This window comes from Arabidopsis lyrata (assembly GCF_000004255.2).
Source record: "Arabidopsis lyrata subsp. lyrata unplaced genomic scaffold ARALYscaffold_8, whole genome shotgun sequence".
Lineage (NCBI taxonomy): Eukaryota > Viridiplantae > Streptophyta > Magnoliopsida > Brassicales > Brassicaceae > Arabidopsis > Arabidopsis lyrata.
The window spans coordinates 17,022,539-17,047,932 of record NW_003302548.1 but is presented as its reverse complement, the minus strand read 5'-3'; the positions used below and the strand labels follow the sequence as shown (position 1 = coordinate 17,047,932).

General features: G+C 37.7%; 8 protein-coding genes and 1 pseudogene across 9 annotated transcripts; 6 read left to right on the top strand and 3 right to left on the bottom strand.

Annotated features, from left to right (window-relative positions):
* Window positions 1-18: 18 nt before the first annotated feature.
* LOC9300468 lies at window positions 19-1,540 on the bottom strand. Its single transcript, XM_002864346.2, has 3 exons — window positions 1,457-1,540; window positions 657-1,369; window positions 19-577 (listed from the first exon to the last, which is right to left on the bottom strand). The coding sequence occupies exons 1-3, from the start codon at window positions 1,490-1,492 to the stop codon at window positions 229-231; spliced, it is 1,098 nt and encodes a 365-aa protein (XP_002864392.1). The 5' UTR covers window positions 1,493-1,540; the 3' UTR covers window positions 19-228.
* A 267-nt stretch (window positions 1,541-1,807) lies between these two features.
* On the bottom strand, window positions 1,808-2,889 carry LOC9300467 (putative lipid-transfer protein DIR1). Of its 2 annotated transcripts, XM_021015955.1 has the most exons (3): window positions 2,149-2,889; window positions 2,013-2,055; window positions 1,808-1,849 (listed from the first exon to the last, which is right to left on the bottom strand). In XM_021015955.1, exon 1 carries the CDS (start codon window positions 2,465-2,467, stop codon window positions 2,150-2,152), a length of 318 nt encoding a protein of 105 aa, XP_020871614.1. In that variant the 5' UTR covers window positions 2,468-2,889; the 3' UTR covers window positions 1,808-1,849; window positions 2,013-2,055; window position 2,149. The 2 variants fall into 2 exon arrangements, with proteins under 2 accessions (XP_020871614.1, XP_020871613.1); XM_021015954.1 differs by lacking the exon at window positions 1,808-1,849 and having other exon boundaries at window positions 1,875-2,055.
* A 94-nt stretch (window positions 2,890-2,983) lies between these two features.
* Window positions 2,984-3,730, bottom strand: LOC9302170 (putative lipid-transfer protein DIR1). The gene is made up of 2 exons (XM_002864344.2): window positions 3,288-3,730; window positions 2,984-3,210 (listed from the first exon to the last, which is right to left on the bottom strand). The coding sequence occupies exons 1-2, from the start codon at window positions 3,604-3,606 to the stop codon at window positions 3,206-3,208; spliced, it is 324 nt and encodes a 107-aa protein (XP_002864390.1). The 5' UTR covers window positions 3,607-3,730; the 3' UTR covers window positions 2,984-3,205.
* A 948-nt stretch (window positions 3,731-4,678) lies between these two features.
* Window positions 4,679-8,931, top strand: LOC9302169 (fimbrin-3). The gene is made up of 15 exons (XM_002866049.2): window positions 4,679-5,038; window positions 5,243-5,410; window positions 5,523-5,699; window positions 5,785-6,020; window positions 6,119-6,290; window positions 6,386-6,424; window positions 6,502-6,570; window positions 6,657-6,773; window positions 7,001-7,212; window positions 7,292-7,444; window positions 7,533-7,732; window positions 7,829-7,986; window positions 8,075-8,171; window positions 8,280-8,371; window positions 8,459-8,931. Exons 2-15 carry the CDS (start codon window positions 5,324-5,326, stop codon window positions 8,789-8,791), a joined length of 2,142 nt encoding a protein of 713 aa, XP_002866095.1. The 5' UTR covers window positions 4,679-5,038; window positions 5,243-5,323; the 3' UTR covers window positions 8,792-8,931.
* Window positions 8,932-9,483: 552 nt separating this feature from the next.
* Window positions 9,484-16,497, top strand: LOC9302168 (protein ENHANCED DOWNY MILDEW 2). Its single transcript, XM_002866048.2, has 19 exons — window positions 9,484-9,711; window positions 9,902-10,389; window positions 10,482-10,578; window positions 10,803-10,856; window positions 10,970-11,106; window positions 11,531-11,627; window positions 11,737-11,838; window positions 11,946-12,190; window positions 12,271-12,360; window positions 12,443-13,015; window positions 13,121-13,271; window positions 13,351-13,452; window positions 13,549-13,641; window positions 13,961-14,002; window positions 14,164-14,274; window positions 14,417-14,488; window positions 14,593-14,711; window positions 14,817-14,880; window positions 14,993-16,497. Exons 2-19 carry the CDS (start codon window positions 9,971-9,973, stop codon window positions 16,307-16,309), a joined length of 3,885 nt encoding a protein of 1,294 aa, XP_002866094.1. The 5' UTR covers window positions 9,484-9,711; window positions 9,902-9,970; the 3' UTR covers window positions 16,310-16,497.
* A 15-nt stretch (window positions 16,498-16,512) lies between these two features.
* LOC9302167 (probable long-chain-alcohol O-fatty-acyltransferase 1) lies at window positions 16,513-17,797 on the top strand. Its single transcript, XM_002866047.2, has one exon. It carries the CDS (start codon window positions 16,590-16,592, stop codon window positions 17,628-17,630), a length of 1,041 nt encoding a protein of 346 aa, XP_002866093.1. The 5' UTR covers window positions 16,513-16,589; the 3' UTR covers window positions 17,631-17,797.
* Window positions 17,798-18,741: 944 nt separating this feature from the next.
* On the top strand, window positions 18,742-20,073 carry LOC110225336 (probable long-chain-alcohol O-fatty-acyltransferase 4). The gene is given in 1 exon segment (XM_021014815.1): window positions 18,742-20,073. A coding segment is annotated over 1 exon segment (948 nt). The 5' UTR covers window positions 18,742-19,036; the 3' UTR covers window positions 19,985-20,073.
* A 320-nt stretch (window positions 20,074-20,393) lies between these two features.
* LOC110225330 lies at window positions 20,394-21,678 on the top strand (annotated as a pseudogene).
* Window positions 21,679-21,758: 80 nt separating this feature from the next.
* On the top strand, window positions 21,759-23,156 carry LOC9302166 (probable long-chain-alcohol O-fatty-acyltransferase 4). The gene has a single exon (XM_002866046.2). The coding sequence runs from the start codon at window positions 21,918-21,920 to the stop codon at window positions 22,953-22,955; it is 1,038 nt and encodes a 345-aa protein (XP_002866092.1). The 5' UTR covers window positions 21,759-21,917; the 3' UTR covers window positions 22,956-23,156.
* The last annotated feature ends 2,238 nt before the right edge of the window (window positions 23,157-25,394 follow it).

The window sequence follows — 25,394 nt, the reverse complement described above, 5'->3', positions numbered from 1 at the left end:
GTAAGAAAAGTCATTGAGAATGAAACGATCAAAGGAAATTATGAGCTGTGGAACTTAGGAAACACCTCTGGAAAATTCCAGGCCTTGTGACATAATATAATAACTTCATATATAGATTAGAAAATTCAAATCTCCAAATCACACACAAACCCAAACCCTAACCCTAACAAGTCTAAGGATCCAGAAAGGAACAACACAAGACACAAAAGTACAAGGCAGGCCCAGATCCTAGCTAGAACTCAGAGAAGAGGTCGAATGGATCCAGAAAGGGACAACCAGTGAGGGTTTACCAAAGCGATCGAACTTGAATGGACTGTTTGTACCAGAAGCTAGATCGTAAGAACCAAGTCTAGGGCCAAGGTAATAGATGGAGTTAGGTTTGAGCCCGGGGGACAGGCTTGCCGTGACACAGAAGGCTTCACTCCCGCTAAGGAAGATGCAGAGATCTCCAATATCTTCAGTGTAACAAAAGTCTTTGCTCGTCCCATCTTGCCTAAAGACCATGAACCGCTTAGTACTGCTGTGGATAAATTCCAAATCCCCATCTTCGTCCTCTTCGTGAAGACACTGTGTGTACCTAGACAGAGAAACAAGTAGCTCAATATCTCTTACTCTACCTTGATTTGAACTCTTAAAAAAATTCGAAAAATACGTACCACTTGATGAAAAAAAGTTCACCAGAGGGAGATTCCACTAAGTGGTTGGTCAGGGAACATTTATCCAACATCTCCCAACCTGCCTCTGGAATCTTAGGCAGGTTTCTAAGGCGTATCTCTTTATACTTGATCTCGTCGTTGTTACTGAGATACAGAGAACCCATGTAGAGACCTTTAAAACTCGCAAAGTGGAAGGCTTTGTCTCTCTTGGAGTACATGAGCTCAGAGGCTGGTAAAAGAGTGTAACCGGTCCTGTTGTGAGTCCACTCAGAGCCCCGTCGAGGCCTACATACGCTTACGTGATAGTCATTGAACTTTGCAGCCACATAATAGTCGTCTTGGACAGGATCAGAAGAAGAGAGACACACTTCCGTGGCATAAGATGAGGGTTTATACTCAGACCGGAGTGATGGTAATGATATGACTCGTGGAGATGAGACACAAGGCTTGTACAGATCCGTGAGATGCACGGTAATGTCTTTCTCCTTGAAAGAAGCGACCCAACCTTTCGATGCTCCCAGAAGAGGAGCTCCACGAAGCTCTTTGGGATACTTCTTCTCCTTGCTGTACACTTTCTTTTCTGTTGTCGGGTCGAATAACTTCTGATGCACGATTAGGCCCTCCTCTGGAGACTCTCGCAACTTCTTAGTGGTCAGCACCAAGCATGGGGACTGAGGCAATGATGAGAAGAAACGAGCATTGTTCTTGCGTACCTGTCAATTTCCATGAACCAAAAATCGGACTTACTAACCAAGAATCAAAGAAAGTATTACATTGGGAGGTTCAAGATAGTATCTTACAGAGAGCTTTGAGATTCGGCTGAAAAACAGCGCCATTTTTTTTTTTCTCTTCTCGTTCCTGCGTCCAAAGAACCCTAATTTCTCTTCTCTCTTATAATTAGAAAATTTCCCATAATTTTTTTTTTGTTTTTTTTTTCTATTTCCCTCAATGAACTCGAGATGCGAAATCCCAGAAATGGAAAGCTTTCATATTGATAATTTAGTGTATTTTGTGGTTTTCTTTTTGATTCCTTTTTCCGCACAAGCCAACTACATACTGTACATCACTCAATTCATATGCACGCATTTAATTTCTTCATGCCCATTTGAAATGCTTATGTTTAAATTGATTTGTTGTTTTACCTTCGTTTTATCTTGTTTTATATATCCTTGTCAAAAGTCGTGTAGTTTTCTGTGTAAATATCAAAAGAGTGTCTTCTTGTCATGTAAACAGATCTATGAAACTGAAAAATCATATTACAAAGTTGGTGATTTAATCGAATTAGAACACGAAAAGACATATTATAGCTTAAGAGACATTAGGTCGAGACAAATTAGTATGCGGCATACCGCATACCGGCGTGTCTTCACTCTTCAGCAGTTCAGCTCAGTTCTTCAAGCTGCTTGTTACAGAAGGAACAACAAAACAAACGTAAGACTTTTCTCTATTTCCAGAAAGAACAGTAAAATCGTGCGGTTACTTTGATATTTACCTTAGAAACAGGAGGGAGGAGTGTTTACACCACAATTGGCAAGAAGAGGCCTGACTTTAGATGGATCAATCCCAAACCTGGAGAGGAAAGGCTTGTACGGGCAAAGGCATTGTAGATTAGCGGCTTTGACCACTGCGCAGCAGTCAGGTCCCGGAGGTGGCGGGTTGTTGCCTGTGAAAGCTGGACCACATTTTCCCAAGTCATTTGTCTCGATGTTGCAAATGGGAATGCTTGTAGCCTCTTTCACCATTATTGCAGCGGTTAAAACCACCGCAAGAGCTGAAAATTGCATCAGGATTCTGGTATTGTTCCTACCCATTCTCTCTTTTTTAATCTTCTCTCAACTTTATTGTGAAACCCTTTAATCTAATGAGCTTATTATTTAGTCACGGGTCTTTTTAGACAAGTCGTCTTTTGAATTGAAATGTATAAATAAGTGGGACAAATGTGGGAGACTTTTTTCTCACCGATGACTTTTGGTCGTTGTATTTTGTTTTGTCTTTGTCAAGTCGTGTATTTTTCTGTGTACAAATCAAAAGACTGCCTTCTTGTCATGTAAGAACAAGTCTATGGTTTTGTGATCTGCTTCCGTATTATACAAGTCACCAATTTCAACAGAGCTAAAGAAAGCTTGTGTCACTATCCACTGCTACCGGAGAATGTTGTCTATCTTCTATTACCACAAGTCAGCAATCAGATTTTGAACCAAGAATTATGATTTATAATCATGAAACGTGAACAGTTCTCTGTTTATTAACAGATTTTTTTTTTAGTTTAATTCTCTCCATGGAGAAAGGCATGATGGTGAGATAGGTTTTGGATCGTCGAGGACAAAAAAACTAGTACTTCACAATTTTCATTAACGTATAGCACACGGTTCTTCTACACACATAAGGTGAATCTAAAATCATTAAAAGTTTGTGATTTATTTGAAACAGAACACTAAAAAACATTGTAAATTCACTTTAACGATAACAAAACATTGTAAATTCAGATGCAAGACAAGATCCAGCGAAGTCTAAAACACCATAGAGAGACCTATCCTCAGCTCATTTCTTCAAACTGCGCGAATAAAAAACGTTACACTCTTTCTTTACTTTCAAGATCTTACCACAAATTCAATAATCACATGAAAATACCTTGGCAAGCACGAGGGACTGTTGTAACACCACATTTAGCTACAAGAGCCGCGACTTTAGATGGATCAATTCGTAAAATCGGGAGATAAAACTTGAATCTGCATAAGCATTCGAGATTAGCGCCTCGAACCACTACGCAGCACTCGTTGACAGGAGGCGGGGGATTGTTTCCAGTGATGGCTGGACGACATTTCTGCATATCATTTGTGTCCATGTTACAAATGGACATGCTTGTAGCTTCTTTCACCATTATTGCAACGGTTAAAACCATTGCAAGAGCTGCAAATTGCATAAGGAATTTGGTATTGTTCTTACCCATTCTCTCTTTTCTCTAGATTCTACTTGTGAATCCCCTTATGATCATGGGCTCGTTTATAAACAAAGCTAAAATGCTAACTAAAAAGGTAGTAGTAATTTAAGAGCGTAACGTAAAAGATAAGTGTGGGTGATGTGATCAGGAGTGTTTTGAGTTGAGATGTGTGAAGAAAGGGACAAATGTGAGAAAGGCTTACTTGTTTTGCATGCCATAGTCTCTGGGCGGTGAATGACAAAGAGTTTTTTTACTCTTTCTTTGCGTGACCATTGTGGCGCCGTTTGTTTTGATCGTAATTATTGGCTTTAAATTTAATTTTGTTTATTATCATCAATAATTCAATATAGTATTCAAAAGTTTTATCATCACTTGTTAAATAAAGATTGGTTTTTAATGATTTTGTATTTCTGAAAAAATTAAGATTGTGCTATTTAACATGTTAACCATAGTTTTTAATAGTATATATTAATGTTGTTTTGCACTTCTCAACAAATTAATATCTTTAATTTCAATAATATAATCAATAATAAAACATCAAAATACTGTAATATCTTAAAACGATTATTTGACTGTTTATGTCTTTTTGCCTTAAAAAAATTTTAGACGGCAAAAGTTTAAGGAAATCTTACCATACCGTTGAATTATATAATAGACATTTTTGTTTGACTAAAAATTATGGTGTAAAACTTTTTTACATTTTCTGTCGAATTTGTTCATAGAAAGATTCGCGTTCTAGTAGAAATATTAAATTCAATATCACCTAGACTGAAGTTATTATCACACAATTTAAATAGTAGGCCGTCGTGCGTACCACACATGGTTTTTTTTTAAGAAATCAGCAAAATATTTAAAACGTCGGTGGAGAAGATCTTTGTTTCGTTCATAAAATCTAAAATTCCCATAAATAAGTAAACAAAAAATTTAGGTTTTTTCCAATTTTTTTTATCAAATATCAATATCTCCCGAAAATCATTCATCTATATATGGTTAGTTAATGTCATTTTTTGTAACGAAGTAAATAGAGAAAAACATTTAAGTGTCGAAAAGCATACAAAAATTGTAGTCCATTTTAGAAATGACACCTACACAAGTCGTTAAACCGTGAGGTCCACTGTTTCTTCCACATGTCGTCATCAGACAGCGAGTATTTAAATCCGAAAAAACAAACCCTACTCGCGATTCTGATTAAGCATTCAATTTCACAACCATAAACTCGTTTTCTCTTTCTTTGCTCTCACACGAAGCAAATAACGATCCTCTCTCTCTCTTTCTCTACCGTATCATCTTCTTCTTCTTCTTGTTCACATTGTGGTGGTTCGATTCTTGCTTCCTAGTTTTTCTGGAAGAAAGAAACATTAACATCGATTGAATATACACAGAGAAGAACTTTGGTTTATTGATTCTTCAAAGCAGAATCTCTCATTTCGATACATTTGGGGTTTGTTTTTTTCTTATTCTCCTAGATTTCTGGAATCGAAAGTCACGTTTTTTACCTAATCTAACTGTTTGAATCTTGCTGTAATGTTTTTAACAACATTGCTATTTTAAGTATGAAATCTTTGGATCGATAGTAAATTTGTTTCTTTTTGTTTTGTCCCAAAGTTTTGATTTTTCTGATTCTTACAGTGATTCTTTTTTGCAGGGACAAGTTTCTACATTGGTGTGATTTTGAAGATTTAGATTTTCTTCCCCGTGGATTGTAACGGGGGGGGGGGGGGGGGAGATGACTGGTTTTGTGGGTGTTATTGTTTCGGATCCATGGTTACAAAGTCAGCTCACACAAGTCGAGCTTCGGAGTCTTAATTCCAAGGTTCAAGTCACTCTCTTTCTCATTGGTTTAAGTAATTTCCATGGATGCAATCTTAAAAGAAGCTTGTTTTGATCTGGATATAAGTCTTTTGGTATTTGTGTTTTTTTTTTAGTTTGTTTCGTTGAAGAGTCAGAGTGGTAAGGTTACATTAGAGGATCTTCCGTCTGTGTTGGTCAAGGTGAAGTCACTTAGTTCAGCCTTTAAGGAGAAAGAAATCAGAGAACTCTTGGGAGGTTTGGGTTCTGATTATGAAAGTGATGATGATCTTGATTTCGAATCGTTTCTCAAGGTTAGTTTCATCTTTCTGTGTTGTGTTGTGTTTTGTTTGTTCTTGTGAAGCTATTTGATGAATTTGATGTGTAATGTGTGTGAAGGTATATCTAAACTTGCGAGATAAAGCTGCTGATAAATCTGGTGGTCTTAAGCATTCATCTTCATTTCTTAAAGCCGGCACAACGACTCTTCATACCATTAACCAGTCTGAGAAGGGTTCCTTTGTTCTTCACATTAACAGATATCTAGGGGATGACCCGTTTTTGATGCAGTTTCTTCCTTTAGATCCGGATTCTAATGATTTGTATGAACTTGTGAAAGATGGTGTGCTTTTATGGTAATGAACTAATGTGAAAATTTGTGTTTTGGATTTCAGTCTCAACATTAGTACATTTGGTTTTGACTATTGTTCCCCCTTTTCCTTTTTTGGCACAGTAAGCTTATTAATATAGCAGTTCCTGGGACAATAGATGAGCGAGCCATCAACACGAAAAGGGTACTTAACCCATGGGAGAGAAATGAGAATCACACGCTCTGTCTCAACTCTGCGAAAGCTGTTGGCTGCAGTGTGGTTAATATTGGGACTCAGGACCTAGCTGAAGGACGAGTATGTTTTGCTTGCTTAGTTTTCAGTATAACATAATATATCAGTTGAGACGAATATAGAAGATTCTGACCGCAGATGTTTCATTGTTTTTGCAGCCTCATCTGGTGCTTGGATTGATCTCACAACTCATAAAGGTCCACACTTGTTTGCTATGTGCATCTTCCTTTCTGTTTGTGCTTGATGATTTACTAACTAATGTTTGGAACTGCAGATTCAACTGCTCGCTGATCTTAGTTTGAAGAAGATGCCTCAACTTGTTGAGTTGGTGGAGGACAACGAGGTAATGACCTGCTAATCTCTTTGCGAATTTCTGACCAAACTATAACCATGTCGTAAATTATAGTAACGAGTTTCTGTCTGTTGCAGGATATAGAAGAATTTCTGAGATTACCTCCGGAGAAAGTCTTACTCAAATGGATGAACTTCCATCTCAAGAAAGGTGGTTACAAAAAAATTGTTGGAAATTTTTCATCGGATCTGAAGGTATTTGGCTTTCCAAGTAGCAATTTTAGAAACAAATCTTCTTTGTGTCCCTTCAAAAGCTTCATTCAAGAGATTTCTAGATTCATCGTGTGTTTCTAACACGTAATTCTCTCCAACACGCTGAAGCAATATCACTTTGAATAGGGAAAACGACGGCGCACTCATTAGTTATGAAAATGTTTGGTATTTTTTCTTAATCTTGACGGTTGAGATTGTTGACTATGCAGGATGCACAGGCCTATGCTTATCTACTTAATGTTCTCGCACCAGAGCATTGCGATCCAGCTACTCTAAATGCAGAGGATGATCTTGAAAGGGCTAACATGGTCCTCGAACACGCAGAGAGAATGAACTGCAAACGGTATTTGACTGCAGAGGAACTAGTTGAGGGGTCTTCGTATTTGAATCTCGCATTTGTGGCACAGATATTTCACGAAAGGTCGGAAAAAGAACATTAAAGATTGGTTACTCTCTTATGCACTGGTTTTTACACACTAGCTTCTCTGTGCCTGATGCAGGAATGGCCTTAGCACTGATGGTAGGTTCTCCTTTGCGGAAATGATGACTGAGGATTTACAGACTTGCAGAGATGAAAGATGTTACCGGCTATGGATTAACAGCCTCGGGATTGAGAGCTACGTCAATAATGTGTTTGAAGATGTTAGAAATGGGTAAGCATTTGGTATGGAAAATATTTATAAGCTTTTTTGGTCCTGAAACGTATCATAAGTTTCTTAATACTTATTACTTCTGATGCAGATGGATTCTTCTGGAAGTTGTCGACAAGGTCTATCCAGGCTCAGTTAACTGGAAGCATGCTTCAAAACCACCAATTAAAATGCCGTTTAGAAAAGTAGAGAATTGCAATCAAGTCGTGAAGATTGGGAAAGAGATGAGATTCTCGCTCGTAAATGTAGCTGGGAATGACATAGTTCAAGGGAATAAGAAGCTTATCCTTGGTAATTACTCCGCTTAGCTATCTACAATATGTTTATTTTTATAAGTTGTATATACATGAAATTGTATAACAGTGGAGGAGTATATACATGTCTCAGGCTTCTTATGGCAGTTGATGAGAACCCATATGCTCCAACTTCTCAAGAGTCTCAGATCTCGGACACGAGGAAAAGACATGACCGACTCAGAAATCATAAGCTGGGCAAACAGGAAAGTCAAAATCATGGGGCGAAAATCGCAGATCGAAAGCTTCAAGGTTCCATCTTTTACTTTCAGCAAAACTAAAGAAAAAATCAATTGAACAAGCTATGTTGAATAAAATCTGTCTTGCTAAACTTTCATAGGATAAGAGTCTATCCAGCGGATTATTCTTCCTCGATCTTCTATGGGCGGTTGAGCCAAGAGTTGTTAACTGGAATCTCGTCACCAAGGGTGAATCAGGTCCTTACTCTCTCTAACTACACTCACAACCTCTCTACTCTCTTTCTCCTCTCTGTTCAAACTGAATTTGATTAATTGTTCTTTTTTGGCTATGGAAACTTTTTACAGATGATGAGAAGAGATTGAATGCTACATACATTGTCAGCGTAGCAAGAAAGCTTGGTTGCTCGGTCTTTTTGTTGCCGGAAGATATCGTGGAGGTAACGAACGGAATCTAAATCTTCCTAAACGAGGACACAACATATATCAAAATGTAAATCTGAGGTTTTTAATATCTTCTGTTGCAGGTGAATCAGAAGATGATTCTAATTTTAACGGCAAGTATAATGTATTGGAGCCTTCAGCAACAATCATCATCATCAGAGAGTTCAAGTTCGAGTTCGGATTCATCATCGACTCACAGCACGACTACGACATGCACTAGCACATGCACGAGCACTGATGCTTCACCAGCTCCATCTGTCACGGGTGAAGACGAAGTCTCTTCTTTAAATGGCGAAGTCTCGAGCCTAACCATCGAAGAAGACAATGAAGTCTCGAGCCTAACGATGGAAGAAGACAATGACGCAGAGATTTTGTCAGATATCACCTCCATCTCAGAGGAAGCAACCATTGAATAGAGCAACAAGACTACTGAACTAACAGAGTTGCGTTGTATAATATTTTCACATCACCTCTGTTTGTGTTACTACTAAATAAAAACTATAATTGTTACCACTATAAGAATAAAGATAAAAAGAGAAAAATATTTTGTGGAGTACATTAAAATAATGTCATTGTTTTTAATTTTTCATAAAAAAAAAATATGTCATTGAAAAATTATAACTGCTGATGACTGATTTTAAAAGTCAAAAAGTTATTTGTAAATCAATAGATTCAATTGTTGACAAAAAAAACAAAAAAGAGATATTTAAGAATATCTCAAATAGTTAAATACTTATTGTGTGTTTGTTGTTGTTTTGTGCTTCGTCTCTCTCTCTCTGTTAATGCCTGGCTCGAGCATTGAACCCGTCACACGTTGCACCTTAGAGTGCCATCGCAGACCAAACGAGCTACTAGAGCCAGGCACTCGCTCTCTTGGAATATTTTTTATATAATGAAACCACCTGCTTCGATTAATAATTATCCTCTTAACGCAAAAATGATACCAAAATAGAAAAATAACTTTAATTAAGGAGAGGAATAATATAGAGTATTTCCAATATTTATTATTCTCGGTTTCATTCGTATTTATGCTGAAGATATTTATATTGAAATTTATGGGAACAAAAAAAAAAAACGAATTATGTTAAGAATTTGCCATATTAAAAAAAAGGAAATTATCATTCGGCTCACACAAGTCAAACCCCAAAAAAAAACACAATCTCAGCGGCGTTTTGCTAGCACACGTGCCACGAATATATAAACATGGAAAAAAAAAATTCTCTAGCAGTTCGCAATTTTATGACGACGACGACGACGACGATTCTTACTCTCTTTTGATTCAATTTACGTCACAGTACTATCAAATCCACACACACAGAGACGAGAATTCTCAAAGGTTTTTTTTCTCTATCACTTCTCTTCTTCTTCTTCGTTATCAATTCATTCTTCAATTCCGTTTCTCAATTTTTGGGGACTTTAAATCTTCTGGCTTTTCGTCTTCTTCATTCTCCAATTCATGTTCATTGTGTATTTGTGTATCCTAAAACAAACCCTAATTCTAATTTTTGAATTCTTATTTGTTTTAGGGTTTTGGAGAAAGTTGTGATTTTGGAATTTCCCCCTTTGATCGTTTGTGTGTTTGAAATTTGGGATTAATGGCGTTCGTTGACGATGATGAAGAGGAAGACTTCTCTGTTCCTCAATCAGCTTCGAATTATTATTTCGAAGATGACGATAAAGAGCCTGTTTCGTTTGCTCGTCTCCCAATTCAATGGAGCGGCAAGGACAAAGTTGATGGAAGTAGTTTAGGTTTTTACTTGCGAGGAAGATCTGATAATGGGCTTTTGCCTCTGCATAAGCTTGTTAAGGCTTGGAGATTCGATCTTTCCAACTTTAGACCAGAGGTTTCTGTTCTTACAAAGGATAATATCTGGATTAAGCTTGAGGAACCGAGGAAAAGCTATGGGGAATTGATAAGAACTGTTTTCGTAACGTTGCACTCCATTCAGTTTCTTAGGAGGAATCCCCAAGCCTCGGAGAAATCTCTCTGGGAGAAATTAACTAAAAGTTTGAGGTGATTTCTGCTTTTCAGGTCTTTTGTTCTTCTCTCTGGGAATTGTCATTCTTTTGGTTTTTTTAACTCTAGTGGTTGGATGTTATTTGTAGGTCATATGATGTGAAGCCATCACAGAATGATTTGGTGGATCACATTGATTTAATTTCTGAAGCTGCAGAAAGAGATGTAAATTTGGGGAAATCAAAGGTTAGTATACAGAATTTTCTGACTTTCTGCTCTGTGTGATGTTTGATTTAGAAGAGTCCATTAAATTTCTTATAGGTGTTGTAGCTTCTGTTTCTTGAGAGCTTGTGATGCCCATATCTGTTATCAAGAGTTTTGTTCGCTTTCTGGCTTCAATGTTTTCTGTATATGTATCATCTGCTTACCCTGATTCTCTCCTAATTTTGTGGAGTTTCTTGTGTTACTAGTTTATACTTGCATTTCTCACAAAAAAGCCTACCAAAAGGAGATTACCTGACGAGGTTCGAATCTTTTATCCCACTTGAGTACTCTTTTTCTAATGTGCCGTTTCCCCTTTTTTCCCTTACTTTCACACGGTCTTAATTTCTGCTACGAATTTGTTATTACTTATTAGGACAATGCAAAGGATGATTTCATAGTTGGAGATGAGGACACTTATGTAGCTTCCGATGAAGATGAATTGGATGATGAAGACGATGATTTTTTTGAGTCTGTTTGTGCAATATGTGACAATGGTGGCGAGCTTTTGTGGTATGTTTCCTTGCTGGATATTGATCTTGTAGTTTGATTTTCTCAGGTAGTTCTTTGCAGAATTAGTCTTCCACCTTTTACTTTCTTTGTTAGAATAAGGCCTTGCTTATTTGTTTGCGTTTATGCCAGCGTTTGCTTTTACATTTAGTGTGAATTTTCTCCAAATGTTCTGCAACCTTTAGCGTCTTAAACAAATTCCTTTGCTAATTTTAAACTCAAGCGTACCTTCCCTTTGTGTTTGGCATTTGCGAAAATATTTTATGAAAAACTGAAAGTGTTTTAACATGTGAAACATGCAAACCCAAATGCAGCGTTTGAGGCAATTGAGGCCTTAAAAGGTTCTGAAGATCTACTGTTTTTATTGATGTATGTGTTACTATTTCCCTGAACCAGATGCATAATTCTTGTGTTCTGCTTTCTGCAGTTGTGAAGGAAGCTGCCTGAGATCATTTCATGCTACCAAAAAAGATGGTGAAGATTCACTTTGTGATTCTCTTGGCTTAAACAAGATGCAAGTGGAAGTATGTAAAATATATGATTTTCTCATTAGTTCTGAATATTTATGAGCGTCTTGATTTTCTTGAGTAGGCATGGAGTTAATGTTACTGCTGTTTATGGATTGTTTTCCAGGCAATTCAGAAATACTTTTGCCCAAACTGTGAGCATAAGATACATCAATGCTTCATTTGCAAGAACCTTGGCTCTTCTGATAACTCCACTGGGGCAGCAGAGGTATGCAATTATTGATCTCTAATGTTGAATGCTGTTCAGACGTGTTTTGTTGATAATGGTGACTGTCAAGTAATTGGATGAGTTTTGTGTTTTAAACATTTTCATAGGTTTTCCAATGCGTGTCAGCCACCTGCGGCTACTTTTACCATCCTCGTTGTGTCACAAGACGGCTACGTTTAGGAAATAAAGATGACTCTGAAGCACTAGAGAGACAAATCATTGCTGGAGAGTATACATGCCCATTGCACAAATGCAGTGTCTGTGAAAACGGAGAGGTTAAGACAGACTCTAATTTGCAATTTGCTGTTTGCCGGCGTTGTCCAAAGTCCTACCATAGAAAATGCCTGCCGCGGTATATCTTTATTCATTTGTCATTCATTTTCTATTGCTATTTCAGAACTCATTTTGAATAACTGTCTTGTTGGTTTCTAGGGAAATTTCTTTTGAAGATATTGCGGACGAGGATATATTTACTAGGGCATGGGACGGACTCTTGCACAACCGTGTTCTCATATATTGCCAGTAAGATTCATATATGGTGTATCTTGAATTTATAACAATACTTACCTTGAGACACTTATTTTGAATGATATCCCCTTCTTAGAGAACATGAGATAGATGAAGAACTCCTGACACCACTTAGAGACCATGTTAAGTTCCCTTTCACCGAAGAGAAGAAGGTCTTCATAAAAGAGCAAAGAAGGATACTGGAATCACATGTGGGACGAGATAAAGCAAGACCTAAGGTTAAGGATCCTGCCTTACAAGATACTTGTGGAAAAGCTTCTGATAAATCCTTTAGAAGTTCGTTTCCTTCTTCAAAAGATGGTTTCTCCACAAAGAAGCATGGATTAGGTTCATCCGTACCAGACCATTCGAGGAAACGAAAGGATATTGATCCATCCATAAAGCATAAAATGGTTCCACAAAAATCCCACAAGATGATGGAAAACTCCCGTGAAGCTGGCAAAAACAGGCTGGGAGTAAAAGAGACACGTGAATCTGGTAAAAGCAAGGTTTCACTGGGTGAGAGGTTGTTTAATTATATCCAGGAACCTAACCTAGTAAAGCCTGGGCGCATGATTCCTGTTGATAGCAAGCACAATAAGACTGACTCAATTGCTTCCAAGGAGCCAGGAAGTGAAATTCCTACATTAGACAACGACTCTCAAAGGAGGTTAGCATTTTTGTTGTTTGAAATTTCAATTTAGTTTGTTTCTCTTAAAATCTGTTTGGGACCTATTAGTAAATTTCTTCCATTGTATCTACTTTTGCAATGTAGGCTCTTGGCGGTGATGAAAAAAGCTACGGAAGAAATAACTATGGGTACTATGTTAAAGAAATTTAAAGTTCAATCTACTATGAATACAAACTCCACAAGGAATGTTGTGGACAAGACAATCACTATGGGGAAGGTAGAGGGCTCAGTTCAGGTGGGCTAAAAATCTGAAGCCGATCGCTATCTGGCCTCTCTTAGCGCTCTATTTATGACTTTAACTTTTGGTGCTTCAGGCTGTCAGAACAGCGCTAAAAAAGCTTGAGGAAGGAGGAAACATTGAGGATGCAAAAGCAGTTTGTGAGCCAGAGGTTCTGAGCCAAATCCTCAAGTGGAAGGTACTAGCTTAGCTTTTTCTACATCCTTTTTATTTATCTCTGCTTGCAACTAGTACTTTTTGCTAATCCTCTAGATGTTTATTTCTTTTGCTTCAGGATAAGCTCAAAGTTTACCTTGCGCCTTTTCTCCATGGTGCACGCTATACCTCCTTTGGTCGTCATTTTACTAATCCTGAAAAACTTCAACAGGTAATTTATCCTCTTAAAAGCATAAATAAGATTAAGGTCTAAGCATCCTGTAAGTTACAAGGATTTTCGGTTCACACTTAGTCAACAAGTGAGAAAGAAAAATTTCAAGGAGAAATGACTGTTAAAATGTAGACTGTTTATGTCTTTTCAATTAGCTTACTTAATCTTTCTTCTGTGAGGATTATTATGCTGTTGGCTTACACTTTCTGACCTGCGTGACTAGTGACTATAACCTGCTGTTTACGCACACTATCAAATTTTAACTCATGTATCTGAAGCTTGATGCCTGATCAGACCCTATTATTACGTTGTCATGCAGATTGTTGATAGGCTGCATTGGTATGCAGAAGATGGTGATATGGTGAGATTTGCTCACAAACGTTATCTGTTGGGTTTAACTTTATTATTTTGTTTACTTTTCTTAAGTTTTTTTTTTAATTCTGAAGTATGATCTTGTTAGTATAATGATCAATGTCTTGTGCATAAACAATGATGTCTGGTTTCTGGTATCTCTTCCAACAGATTGTGGACTTCTGTTGTGGTTCTAATGACTTTAGCTGTCTGATGAACACGAAGCTTGAAGAAACGGGGAAGAAGTGCTTATATAAAAATTACGATCTTTTTCAAGCAAAGGTAATGATTTGTCTGTGTGCCTGCTATTGTCGTAAGTTGTTAAGTCTTATCACTGATACAGAAGCAACATATGTTAGATCGTGGTGTGTTCTATTCATCACTCTTCTAGGATTACTCATAGAATTATTTATCTTACTTTCAGAATAATTTCAATTTTGAGAGAAAGGATTGGATGACTGTAAGCAAAGATGAGTTGGAACCAGGTTCAAAGCTGGTAAGATACAAATTTCCTTTTAATATGAACTTTATGTAAGCTCCCGTGTCATTGAAGTAGTTTGAGTAGTATCTGACTATTTATATTTTTGGCATTATGAGTAGATTATGGGGCTAAATCCACCATTTGGAGTCAATGCTTCTCTTGCAAACAAGTTTATTACCAAGGCTCTTGAGTTTCGCCCAAAGATTCTCATCCTCATTGTTCCTCCCGAGACTGAAAGGTTTCAGTTTCCATCTATCTCATCTACTCCTCTGTACCTTTCCATAACACTAAAATAACGACTCCTCTCTCCCTCTCTTGTTAAATCTAACACTTTTCTCAACAGGTTGGATAAAAAGAAGTCATCATATGTGCTTATATGGGAGGATAAGACGTTCCTATCTGGAAATGTAAATCATTCGCTTTTCTTTTGATTTACCCCCTCTTTGATTTTGCTTTCTGAGAGATTGAGCCTTTATTGAGTTACAGTTACATGTTTTGCTTCTTGTCTATTCCTTTCAGTCATTTTACCTGCCTGGTTCTGTCAATGAAGAAGATAAGCAATTGGAAGACTGGAACATTGTTCCTCCGCCACTTTCTCTCTGGAGTCGGTCCGACTTTGCAGCCAAGCACAAGAAAATAGCGGAAAAGCATTGCCATTTGTCTAGGGATGTGGGGAGCTCAAAGATAAAGATAGTTGAAGAAGAAGCAAAAGCATCTTTGCATCCTCTTGGACCTTCTGATGGCATGTGTGATGATATTCCTGTGGAAAAGGATGAACTTGAGGTAGCTGAATGTGTTCATAAAATTTTACTCTCTGAGAAAATCGAAACACCGGAAGCTGTAGCACGTGAACATCAGTCAGATCACTTGTTACAGAGAAGTCAGCTGAAAAGGAAGGAAAAGACCAAAGACTACTCCGGTAGGAAGCGTGGGAAGTCTGTGGATTCTAATAATGTGGATTGGAAGAGCAATGACATGGAAGAGGATCGAGGAGAGTTGACTAGAGCACCGGAGAGCATCAAAGTAAAAGTTCCCGAAATGACATCTGATTGGCAGAGTCCTGTTAGGTCTTCCCCAGATGATATATATGCTGTCTGCACATCAATTTCCAATACAACACCTCAAAGATCTCACGAGTCTGTAGAAGCATCTCTGCCTGCAATAACAAGGACAAAAAGTAACTTGGGAAAGGATATTAGAGAACCTGATTGTAAAGTGCAGGGCAGTGGAAAACCTGAAGTGACGCGGAATAGGTCTAGCTCTGTAAGAACTTCTAGAGAGGACATCTACACTGTTCGTCCATCGCCAGAAAATACGGGTCAGAAACCGTTAGAAGCTTTTGAACCATCTTATGGTGCAGGTTTGTCCCATTTCGACGATGGTCTTGCTGCTAGGTATGGTTTTGGTGGAGGCTACAGAATGCCAGATCCTCCTTTCCTACCGGATCAGTTTCCATTGAGAAATGGTCCTAACGAGATGTTTGATTTCCGAGGATATTCAGACCTCGATAGAGGGGTTGGTCAAAGAGAGTATCCACAGCAGTACGGTGGGCACTTGGACCCCATGTTAGCTCCTCCTCCAAATCTGATGGACAATGCATTCCCATTGCAACAACGTTATGCGTCTCATTTCGATCAAATGAATTACCAGAGGATGAGCTCTTTCCCACCTCCGCCTCCAATGCAACCTACCGGACACAATCTCCCAAATCCTCATGGTTTTTCACTGCAACCGCCACCACCTAGTGACTTCGAAATGAGTCCGCTGGGTTTTGCCCCTGGGCCGAACCCGAACTACCCTTATATGAGTCGATCTGGCGGTTGGATTAATGACTAGACCAGCAGTCATTATCCTTGTAGTTGCAACATTAGTAGTTCGATTGATCTTTTGTGTCTGACTCTACGAAATTGTAGGAAGAATAGAAGAAATCTATAACTTTTCTCTGCCACTCATGTCTAGCTAGTGGGCCTTTTGGCTGTTTAATTAATATAAAAGAAAAAGAAGCCAGCATCTTTTCTCTTAAACTTTTTAGTCATCTTTTGTGGTAATTCTTTAATACAGGACCACGTCAAAGTCTGCTGCTTCCACAGAATTAGCAAACCGACAGATCTGAGATATGGAAGAAAAGTTTAGAAACTTAATCGAGGTATGGATCTCTGCTCTAATCTCTCTATCTTACTGTTATTACATATCATCTAAACTCTCCAAAGGTGTTCTTCGTCTCCTCTCTATTCTTCCAATCTGCATTCTGTTTTTTGTTCTTCCTCTGTTCCTCTCTTGTGTGCACTGTTGCGCCATTTCAGCTCTTTTTCTCTCATGGCTTGCAAACTTCAAACTTCTTCTCTTTGCCTTTGATGAAGGACCTTTGTTCCCACTTCCCCCAAAACTCTCCCGTTTCATCTGCTTCGCTTGTTTGCCCATCAAAATCAGACATAACCCTTCTCCAAATGCGATCACAAATCTTCATCTTCGTAAGCATGAACCTATGCCTAAATGGGTTTTGGCTGTCAAAATTTTGGTCTTGGGCGTCTTGTTACATGTCTATGAATACAGGGATGGTTTGCCTCGGTTCGTTGTCTTGGCTCTCTATTGTCTCCATATATACCTTGAGGTAGAACTTGTCTTGGTGTTTGTTGGGGCTGTGGTATCTACTCTTCTTGGGTGTAACATCGAGCCAGTGTTCAATGAGCCCTACCTAGCTACCTCTCTACAGGACTTCTGGAGCCGCAGATGGAACCTCATGGTTTCAGCTGTCCTGCGCTCAACCGTCCACATTCCCGTTCAGCGTTTTTTCAAACGCTTGCTCAGTCCAAACGGGGCTATGTTTGCTGGGGTCATGGCCTCGTTCTTTGTCTCGGGCTTGATGCATGAGCTGCTCTACTTTTACATGATCCGTAAGCCGCCAACTTGGGAAGTCACTTGTTTCTTTGTGTTGCATGGTGCTGCCACTGCCACTGAGATAGGGGTGAAGAGAACACAATGGTGGAGGCCACCGCACCGGGCTGTCTCCGGTCTTGCAGCTCTGACGTTTGTGAGTGTGACGGGCGTTTGGCTATTCCTCCCTCAAGTGCTGAGAAACAATGTCCATGAGAAAGCGATTAGTGAATGTTTATTGGTTCTTCACCTTGTCAAACGCAAGTTATTCACTTCGTCATGATTTTTTATTAAAGGCCAAGAGCAGTAGCAGAGCAACCAAACTTATTACTTTATTAGTGTCTCTTCATTGTGTGAAAACGTATATAGAAGTGTGAGACACGTTCGGTGGTGTGAGACATTCATTACATGGAACTAAATTGAATCAAGCGCAACAATTTTTTTATAAAATATGGCGTAAATGTTTTCTAACAAATGATTCAATGAACATCTACTTTGTATATTAATGTATATTTTTAATACGTCATACGAACATTTCCAATCCAATCTATTTGGATTTTTTGAGTTTATATTGGAAAAAAACGTGTAATACGAAATAGTTTTGTCTAAGATTCTTTTTTCTTTTACAGTTTTACTTGGGAAATTCTAGAAAATTTGTTAAAAGTAATCCTTATATGTTATTTAAAAAACATTAATTAATTGAATAATACAAGACTTAACTTAAGTCCGGACATTAAACCCTCTAATTTTGAAGTTCTATCCTTTTATCTCTTTTACAAAAAAAATGAAATAGTTTCTGAATGATCCAAAATTAAAATGCCGCAAACTTGACAAGTTCGAAACGTATTACCATTTATGGATTTTGGCATTATTCATGTTCTTGTGGTTGTGGATAATATTATTCAAGTCGCATCCTTCAGACCTTAACACAATTAGCAACCAACAAAACCAAGAAAGAAAAATGGAAGAAGAGTTGAGAAACCTAATCAAGGTATGGATCTCTGCCTTAATCTCCATATCTTACTGTTACTACATCTCTTCAAAAGTCTACAAAGGTGTTCTTCGCCTCTTCTCTCTTCTCCCCATCTTCCTCATCTTCCTTTCTTCTTCCTCTCCTCCTCTCTTCTGTCCACTTCTGCGTCATCTCAGCTTTCTTCCTCACATGGCTCGCAAACTTCAAGCTCCTTCTCTTTGCTTTCGATCAAGAACCTTTAAGCCCATTTCCCTCAAATCTCTCCCGTTTCTTCTGTTTCGCTTGTTTTCCAATCAAAACCCTTCTTCAAATCGATTCTACAACAAACATATGTCTAAATGGGTTCTTGCTTTCAAAGTTTTGATATTTTTATACATCTCTACTTTAACAATTACCATTACCGTCTACCTCGGTTTGCTCTCTTGACTATCTTATCCAAATCTGTTAACAAAATGTGTAGCTGTCGAAATCATAGTTACTCAATTTTATATTCGAGACATGTTTGAGTCAGTCCTACTATTATTTTAAATACACATGTATTGGTTTATGTTAGAGTCCCACATCGGAAAGAAATAAAATCCTTGGGTAATATATATAGTATGAGGCAAACCTCCTCCCTTGAGCTAGCTTTTGGGTGTTGAGTTAGGCTCATTACTAATAACATGAACTAAAGTCAAAACCATCGTGATTGGAGAAGAAAAAGAAGATCTCGAGAGATGGAAGAAGAACTCAAGAACTTAATCAAAGTATGGGTTTATGCAACAATCTCCATATCTTATTGTTACTACATATCAACAAGAATCAAAGCTGGTGTCTTTCGATTACTCTCTGTTCTTCCCGTATGTGCTCTGTTTCTTGTCCTTCCTCTGTTTTTCTCCTCTGTTCACTTCTCTGAAGCCGCAGCATTTTTCTTCACATGGCTCGCAAATTTCAAACTCATTCTATTCTGTTTCGATCAAGGTCCTCTTTTCCCACTTCCCTCAAATCTCTCCCGATTCATCTGTTTCACTTGCTTCCCCATCAAGCCTCAACAAAACCCTAATCCTCAAAATCAATTCCCCAAATGGGGTTTCCCTATTAAAGTTGCTGTTTTTGGTATGTTGTTACATATGTATGAATACAAACAATATATGTCTCCGACTGTGCTATTGGTTCTCTATTCTCTGCATATATACTTGGAGCTTGAGTTTGTCTTAATGCTTGTTAAAGTTTTGGTCTTTATCACTCTTGGATGCGATCTAGAGCCACAGTCCAATGAACCATACTTAGCCACCTCTCTTCAAGACTTCTGGGGTCACCGATGGAACCTCATGGTCCCCGCGATCCTTCGGCCGGCCGTTTACACCCCCGTCCGGCGACTTGCCGAACGGAAAATGAACTCCGATCAGGCTATGTTCTTGGGAGTTTTTGCAACGTTCCTCGTCTCTGGTACGGTTCACGAGCTAATCTTCTTCTATATAACTCGTTAGATGCCTACAGGGGAAGTCACTTGGTTCTTTGTGTTACATGGAGTTTGCACTGCGGCGGAAGTGGCAGTGAAGAAGAGGACTTTTGTGGGGCGGTGGAGAGTGAGTCCGATAGTGTCACGGCTTCTCACGGTGGGGTTTGTGGTTGTGACGAGTGGTTGGTTGTTTTTCCCTCCTCTTATAAGGAGTCATAAGTGAATGTTTGTTGGTTATTGACGTTGTTAAACGCAAGTTGTACGTATTTTAATGTAACGCCTAATTTGAAGAAGAGCTTCTCTTTATCCTCATCATCATTGTTATTATCGTCAACACACGCGTTACATATGGACACTCCGATCTACATTAAAATGGTTTTATTCGAATACATGTCTAGATTAGTATGATAAAATCATATATAAAAAAAAGACTGAAATAGGATAAAATGAATGACGGTCAAACTAATTAATCAATTTAAAGTTCTCAAAACAATGAAATGAAATTTGTGATATTGAATATTAACTGTAATTTATCCAAAATTATATGATTGGTGAAAAATCTGCAGAATGACAAACCCATTCTATAATTGTTGAGGTTCGTGCATGATAAAGACCTGTCAAATGCGTCCGCTCACATCTTCTCTTTCAAAATAGGGATGCTTCACTGTTATAGCTGTCAGCCTGTCATGTCATATTTACCCTATTTTCTCTATTCGGAACATGTTTGGGGAAGAAAAACAAGATCTAGAGAGATGGAGGAAGAAGAACTCAAGAACTTCATCTAGGTTTGGATTTCAACAATAATATCCATATCTTATTGTGTTACTACTTATCAAGCAGAATCAAAGCTGGCTCTCTGTTCTATCCGTATGTGCTCTGTTTCTTGTTTTTCCTCTGTTTTTCTCCTATGTTCACTTCTCTGGTTGCATAGCGTTTTTCCTCTCATGGCTCGCAAATTTCAAACTCATACTCTTCTCCTTCGATCAAGGTCCCCGTCCTCTTTCTCCACTTTTCCGAACTCTCTCCCGATTTATATGCTTCACTTGCTTCCCCATCAAGCTTCAACAAAACCCTAATCCTCAAAATAAATTGCCTCAATGGGTTTTCGCCATTAAAGTTGCCATCTTTGGTTTGCTGTTACACATCTATGATTACAAATAATACCTATACCCGAATCCTCTCTGCATATATACTTGGAGCTTGAAGTTGTCTTAATGCTCGTCAAAGTATTAGTCTTTATCAGTCTTGGGGGCGATCTTGAGCCACAAGCCAATGAACCATACTTAGCCACTTCTCTTAAAGACTTCTGGGGTCGCCGGTGGAACCCTGCTCATTGTCCCCGCGATCCTCCGGCCGGCCTTTTACACCCCGGTGCGGCTACTAGCCAAACGGAAAATGAAATCCTATCAGGCTATGTTCTTGGGAGTTTTTGCAGCGTTCCTCGTCTCCGGTGCGGTTCACAAGCTGGTCTTCTTCTATATAACGCGTGAGATGCCTACAGGGGAACTTACTTGGCTCTTTGTGTTACATGGAGTTTGCACTGCTGCGGAAGTGGCCGTGAAGAAGAGTACGTTTGTGCGGCGGTGGTGGAGAGTGAGTCCGGCAGCTTCACGGCTCCTCACAGTTGGGTCATTTGTGGTTGTGACGAGTGGTTGGTTCTTTTTCCCTCCTCTTATAAGGAGTGGCATGATCGAAAGACTCGCTAGTGAAGCGTTAATTAATGTCCGTTGATATCGTCAAGCGCAAGCTTTTTTTTTCTTCTTTTGGGTGATAAATCGCTGACTAGCTCATGCATGGTTCATGGATTTATGTGTGTTTCTATAGCTGGATTATCAAATCATATTTACATTGTGGAATTTCAGAATATAAAGACTAAAGAAAGGTTATATATGATTAGTTGGGTTAGTAGATGTCAAATCGTGGAAACTTCTTTCGTCTATTAGATCATCTACTCGTTGACCAAATGACCAAATGACCAAAAGACCTGACATTGACAAATGCTATAATCAGACCGAATCCGCAATCAACGTCATATCTTATTACCTAATTTTCTATTTGGAACGTGTTTTGATTCATTCGATAATATTAAGTACTTTTTACAATCATATTAGTCAAAGCCTTGGTGATTGGGAAGGAAAAAAAAAAGATCTCGAGAGATGGAGGAAGAACTCATGAGCTTAATCAAAGTATGGGTTTATGCAACAATCTCCATATCTTATTGTTACTACATATCAACAAGAATCAAAGCTGGTGTTTTTCGATTACTCTCTGTTCTTCCTGTTTGTGTCCTGTTTCTTGTTCTTCCTCTGTTTGTTTCCTCTGTTCACTTTTCTGGGTCCACAGCATTTTTCCTCGCATGGCTTGCCAATTTCAAACTCATACTCCTCTCCTTCGACCAAGGTCCTCTTTTCCCACTTCCCCCTAATCTCTCCCGACTCATCTGCTTCACTTGCTTCCCCATCAAGCTTCAACAAAACCCTAAACCTCAAAATCAATTGCCTAAATGGGTTTTCGCCATTAAACTTGCTATCTTTGGTTTGTTGTTATATATGTATGCATACAAACAATATATGTCTCCGACTGTGCTATTGGTGCTCTATTCTCTGCATATATACTTGGAGTATGAGATTCTCTTAGCTCCCTTGAAAGTTCTGCTCAGTATCTCTCTTGGTTGCGACCTCGAGCCGCAGTTCAACGAACCATACTTAGCCACCTCTCTTCAAGACTTCTGGGGTCGTCGGTGGAACCTCATGGTTCCAGCGATTCTTCGGCCGGCTGTTTATGTCCCGGTGAGACGAATGGCCGGTCGGAAAATGAACTCTGATCAGGCTTTGTTCTTGGGAGTTTTTGCGACGTTCCTTGTCTCCGGTGTCGTTCACGAGCTGATTTTCTTCTACTTTACACGTGAATCGCCGACAGGTGAAGTCACTTTGTTCTTTGTAGTACATGGAGTTTGCACTGCCGCTGAAGGAGCTGCGAAGAGAACGAGCTTGGTGCGGCGGTTGAAGATGAGTCAGATGGTTTCCCGACTGCTCACGGTGGGGTTTGTGGTTTTGACCGGTGGTTGGTTGTTTTTTCCTCAGCTTACAAGGAGTGGCATGATCGAGAGACTTGCTGACGAAGCCTTTTTGTTTATTGATTTCGTCAAGCACAAATTTTTCTACCTTTGGAGAAATAAATCGCTACAAACGTAGATTTATGTATTCTATTGCTAGTTTTATCAATCATATTACTTTTGATGGATTTAGGAAGAAAACTAAAGTGGATTAGGAAGAAAACTAAAGAGAGGTACTGTGATTAAAACGGGTTTGGTAGAATGTCAAATCGTGGAAACAACGTCATTGTTTCTAATTTCTACGTCTAGATTTATATTTTAGAAAAAAAAAACAAATAATATTATTGTTTGCAAATATTAAAAACATTCATTTTAAAATCATCTCTACATTTTGTAAATTTTGACTGGTTTTAAAAATAGTATAACGTCTAGAACAAATTTTACATTCTTATCCTCTCACTCTTATCGAAATATGATTTTATATGTGTGGGCAAAATATAAAAATTCTAAAAATTTCTATAAAAAAAATTTCTAAAAGTTTTGTGGACAATTTGACTTGAATAAGACAAAAAAATACATGTGTTTGGTTTATATGTTCGACTAATGAACAATTTAAATTTTCATTGTGTAGTGGAATGTGATATAGTAAGAGATCTAAGAGCATCTTCTACTGAAAGAAACCATTGTGGTTTCTCAAATATAATAATTTAATGTTTCTATAATAAATAAATTATTTGTTTAAAATTTAATTAATAAAAAATGTCTAACCAGTTAAATGATGTCATGTATCATACATAGTTTCTCAAAATTTCTCAAACGAGAAACATTTTTCGTTCTCTCTCATACTTTTATTTATTTTTTATTTTTTATTTATTTCTTTGACATTTTATGAGACATCTCCGTTGAAGATGCTCTAATATGGCTAGTTAGTATGATGCAGCTGCTATTGTGATAATGGGAGTCTTTGACAATGTACATTTCCCTGGACCAAATGGCAATGTAGCATTTCTTCAGATGGCTTCTCGTCTATAGCCTTTTGGCCGGTTACTAGCTTCATGAGAATAATTCCAAAGCTGTAAATGTCGTCAATCTTTTAAAATTATTGTTCCTCTCACTACAATTATAGAGTGTTTCCGCAAGTTTATTGGTTATAAGATATAGGTACTGACATACTCCCTATATTTCATAAAGAATGTCATTTTGACACATTTCACACATATTAAGAAATGAGTTAAATATACAAACATACCTTTATTTAATATATCACTAATAATTTAAATATAAAGGATTTTAGTTTTGGATAAAGGGCAAATCTATAAATTAGTTACAAAAGTTGCATTGAAAATGTAAAACAACATTCTTTTTGAAATAAAAAAAATAACTCTAGAACGACATTCTTTGTGAAACGGAGAGAGTATAAAAGAAGAAAACCATACATGTAATGATGCAAATGCAATTCCGGTACTATATTAACCAAGAGTTCCAACATATTTTGTCCAAATTGATTCTTTGCCTTATGGTGTTTGATTGGACTAACCCAAATTTCTGTCTATTCACTATTATGATATTATCAATTAAATATTTTAAGTCATTCGTATTCTTGCATTATTTAGTGTAGTTAGTCATCACTCATCAAAAATATTTTCGCTCATATTTGAACATATAACTTCTATTTATTTGCAGCCCGGCTCTGCACTAATTTTAAGAAACATTTGTATTGTGCCTTAAATTTTTAAGGTCTATTTTTATTGAGATTTTTTTTTTTTTACTTAGGCCCTAAAATTAACAAAAAAACTCTAAAAATTAGCAAAAAAGCCTCATAATTAACAAAAAAATATTCCACAATTAGTTAAAAAGTCTCACAATTAACAAACAATGTCCAAAAGTTAATAAATAAAAATTATGAATATCTCATAATTAATAGAAAAAAAGTAGCAATTTTTATTTTTAAAAAAGCCCCAATTTTATTTTCGTATTTGGCCTCGGATTTTACCGGACCGGCACTGCTTATTTGTTAGTCTTTATTTTTTTTGATGAGTATTTGTTAGTTTTATTTTGCTTATGCTTTGATTATGTTTTGCTTATATTTTGTTTAATTTTGTTGACTTATGAAAAACTTGGTTTCGAAAATTATAATTATGTCATGGGACGTGTTCAACTGTATATAGTAAGATGTTGGTGAAAGATTATAAAAATGAGAAATTAGTAAAAGTGACGTACCTCTAGTACCTTTTAGGGAAATTATTAATAATGCCCCTTTTCATATGCCCTTTTTTAATAATACCCCTTTCAGCTGGTGATTTTTAAAAATGCCCCTAAAAAATGTCTAAACTGACCAAAATATCCTTCCCCTTTTCAACCCTAGAATCAGATTTTTTTTTTGTCTTCCTCTTTCTTTCTCTTCCATCGAGCGGCTATCTCTCTCTCTCTCTCTCTCTCTCTCTCTCTCTCTCTCTCTCTCTCTCTCTCTCTCTCTCTCTCTCTCTCTCTCTATCTCTCTCTCTCTATCTATCTCTCTATATATATATATATTTATATATATGTATCTATCTCTCTATATATGTTTGATTTTCAACCT

Excerpts from the sequence above, each read along its gene's own strand:
- LOC9302166 (XM_002866046.2), top strand. The coding sequence starts at position 21,918 with ATGGAGGAAGAACTCATGAGCTTAATCAAAGTATGGGTTTATGCAACA.
- LOC9302169 (XM_002866049.2), top strand. The coding sequence starts at position 5,324 with ATGACTGGTTTTGTGGGTGTTATTGTTTCGGATCCATGGTTACAAAGT. Across the intron at positions 6,571-6,656 it reads AGTTGGTGGAGGACAACGAG|GATATAGAAGAATTTCTGAG; the intron begins GTAATGACCTGC and ends TGTCTGTTGCAG. Across the intron at positions 8,372-8,458 it reads TGCCGGAAGATATCGTGGAG|GTGAATCAGAAGATGATTCT; the intron begins GTAACGAACGGA and ends CTTCTGTTGCAG.
- LOC9302170 (XM_002864344.2), bottom strand. The coding sequence starts at position 3,606 with ATGGGTAAGAACAATACCAAATTCCTTATGCAATTTGCAGCTCTTGCA.
- LOC9302167 (XM_002866047.2), top strand. The coding sequence starts at position 16,590 with ATGGAAGAAAAGTTTAGAAACTTAATCGAGGTATGGATCTCTGCTCTA.
- LOC9302168 (XM_002866048.2), top strand. The coding sequence starts at position 9,971 with ATGGCGTTCGTTGACGATGATGAAGAGGAAGACTTCTCTGTTCCTCAA. Across the intron at positions 10,857-10,969 it reads AAAGGAGATTACCTGACGAG|GACAATGCAAAGGATGATTT; the intron begins GTTCGAATCTTT and ends ATTACTTATTAG. Across the intron at positions 14,275-14,416 it reads ACGATCTTTTTCAAGCAAAG|AATAATTTCAATTTTGAGAG; the intron begins GTAATGATTTGT and ends TCTTACTTTCAG.
- LOC9300468 (XM_002864346.2), bottom strand. The coding sequence starts at position 1,492 with ATGGCGCTGTTTTTCAGCCGAATCTCAAAGCTCTCT. Across the intron at positions 1,370-1,456 it reads GCCGAATCTCAAAGCTCTCT|GTACGCAAGAACAATGCTCG; the intron begins GTAAGATACTAT and ends GGAAATTGACAG. Across the intron at positions 578-656 it reads GAACTTTTTTTCATCAAGTG|GTACACACAGTGTCTTCACG; the intron begins GTACGTATTTTT and ends TTCTCTGTCTAG.
- LOC9300467 (XM_021015955.1), bottom strand. The coding sequence starts at position 2,467 with ATGGGTAGGAACAATACCAGAATCCTGATGCAATTTTCAGCTCTTGCG.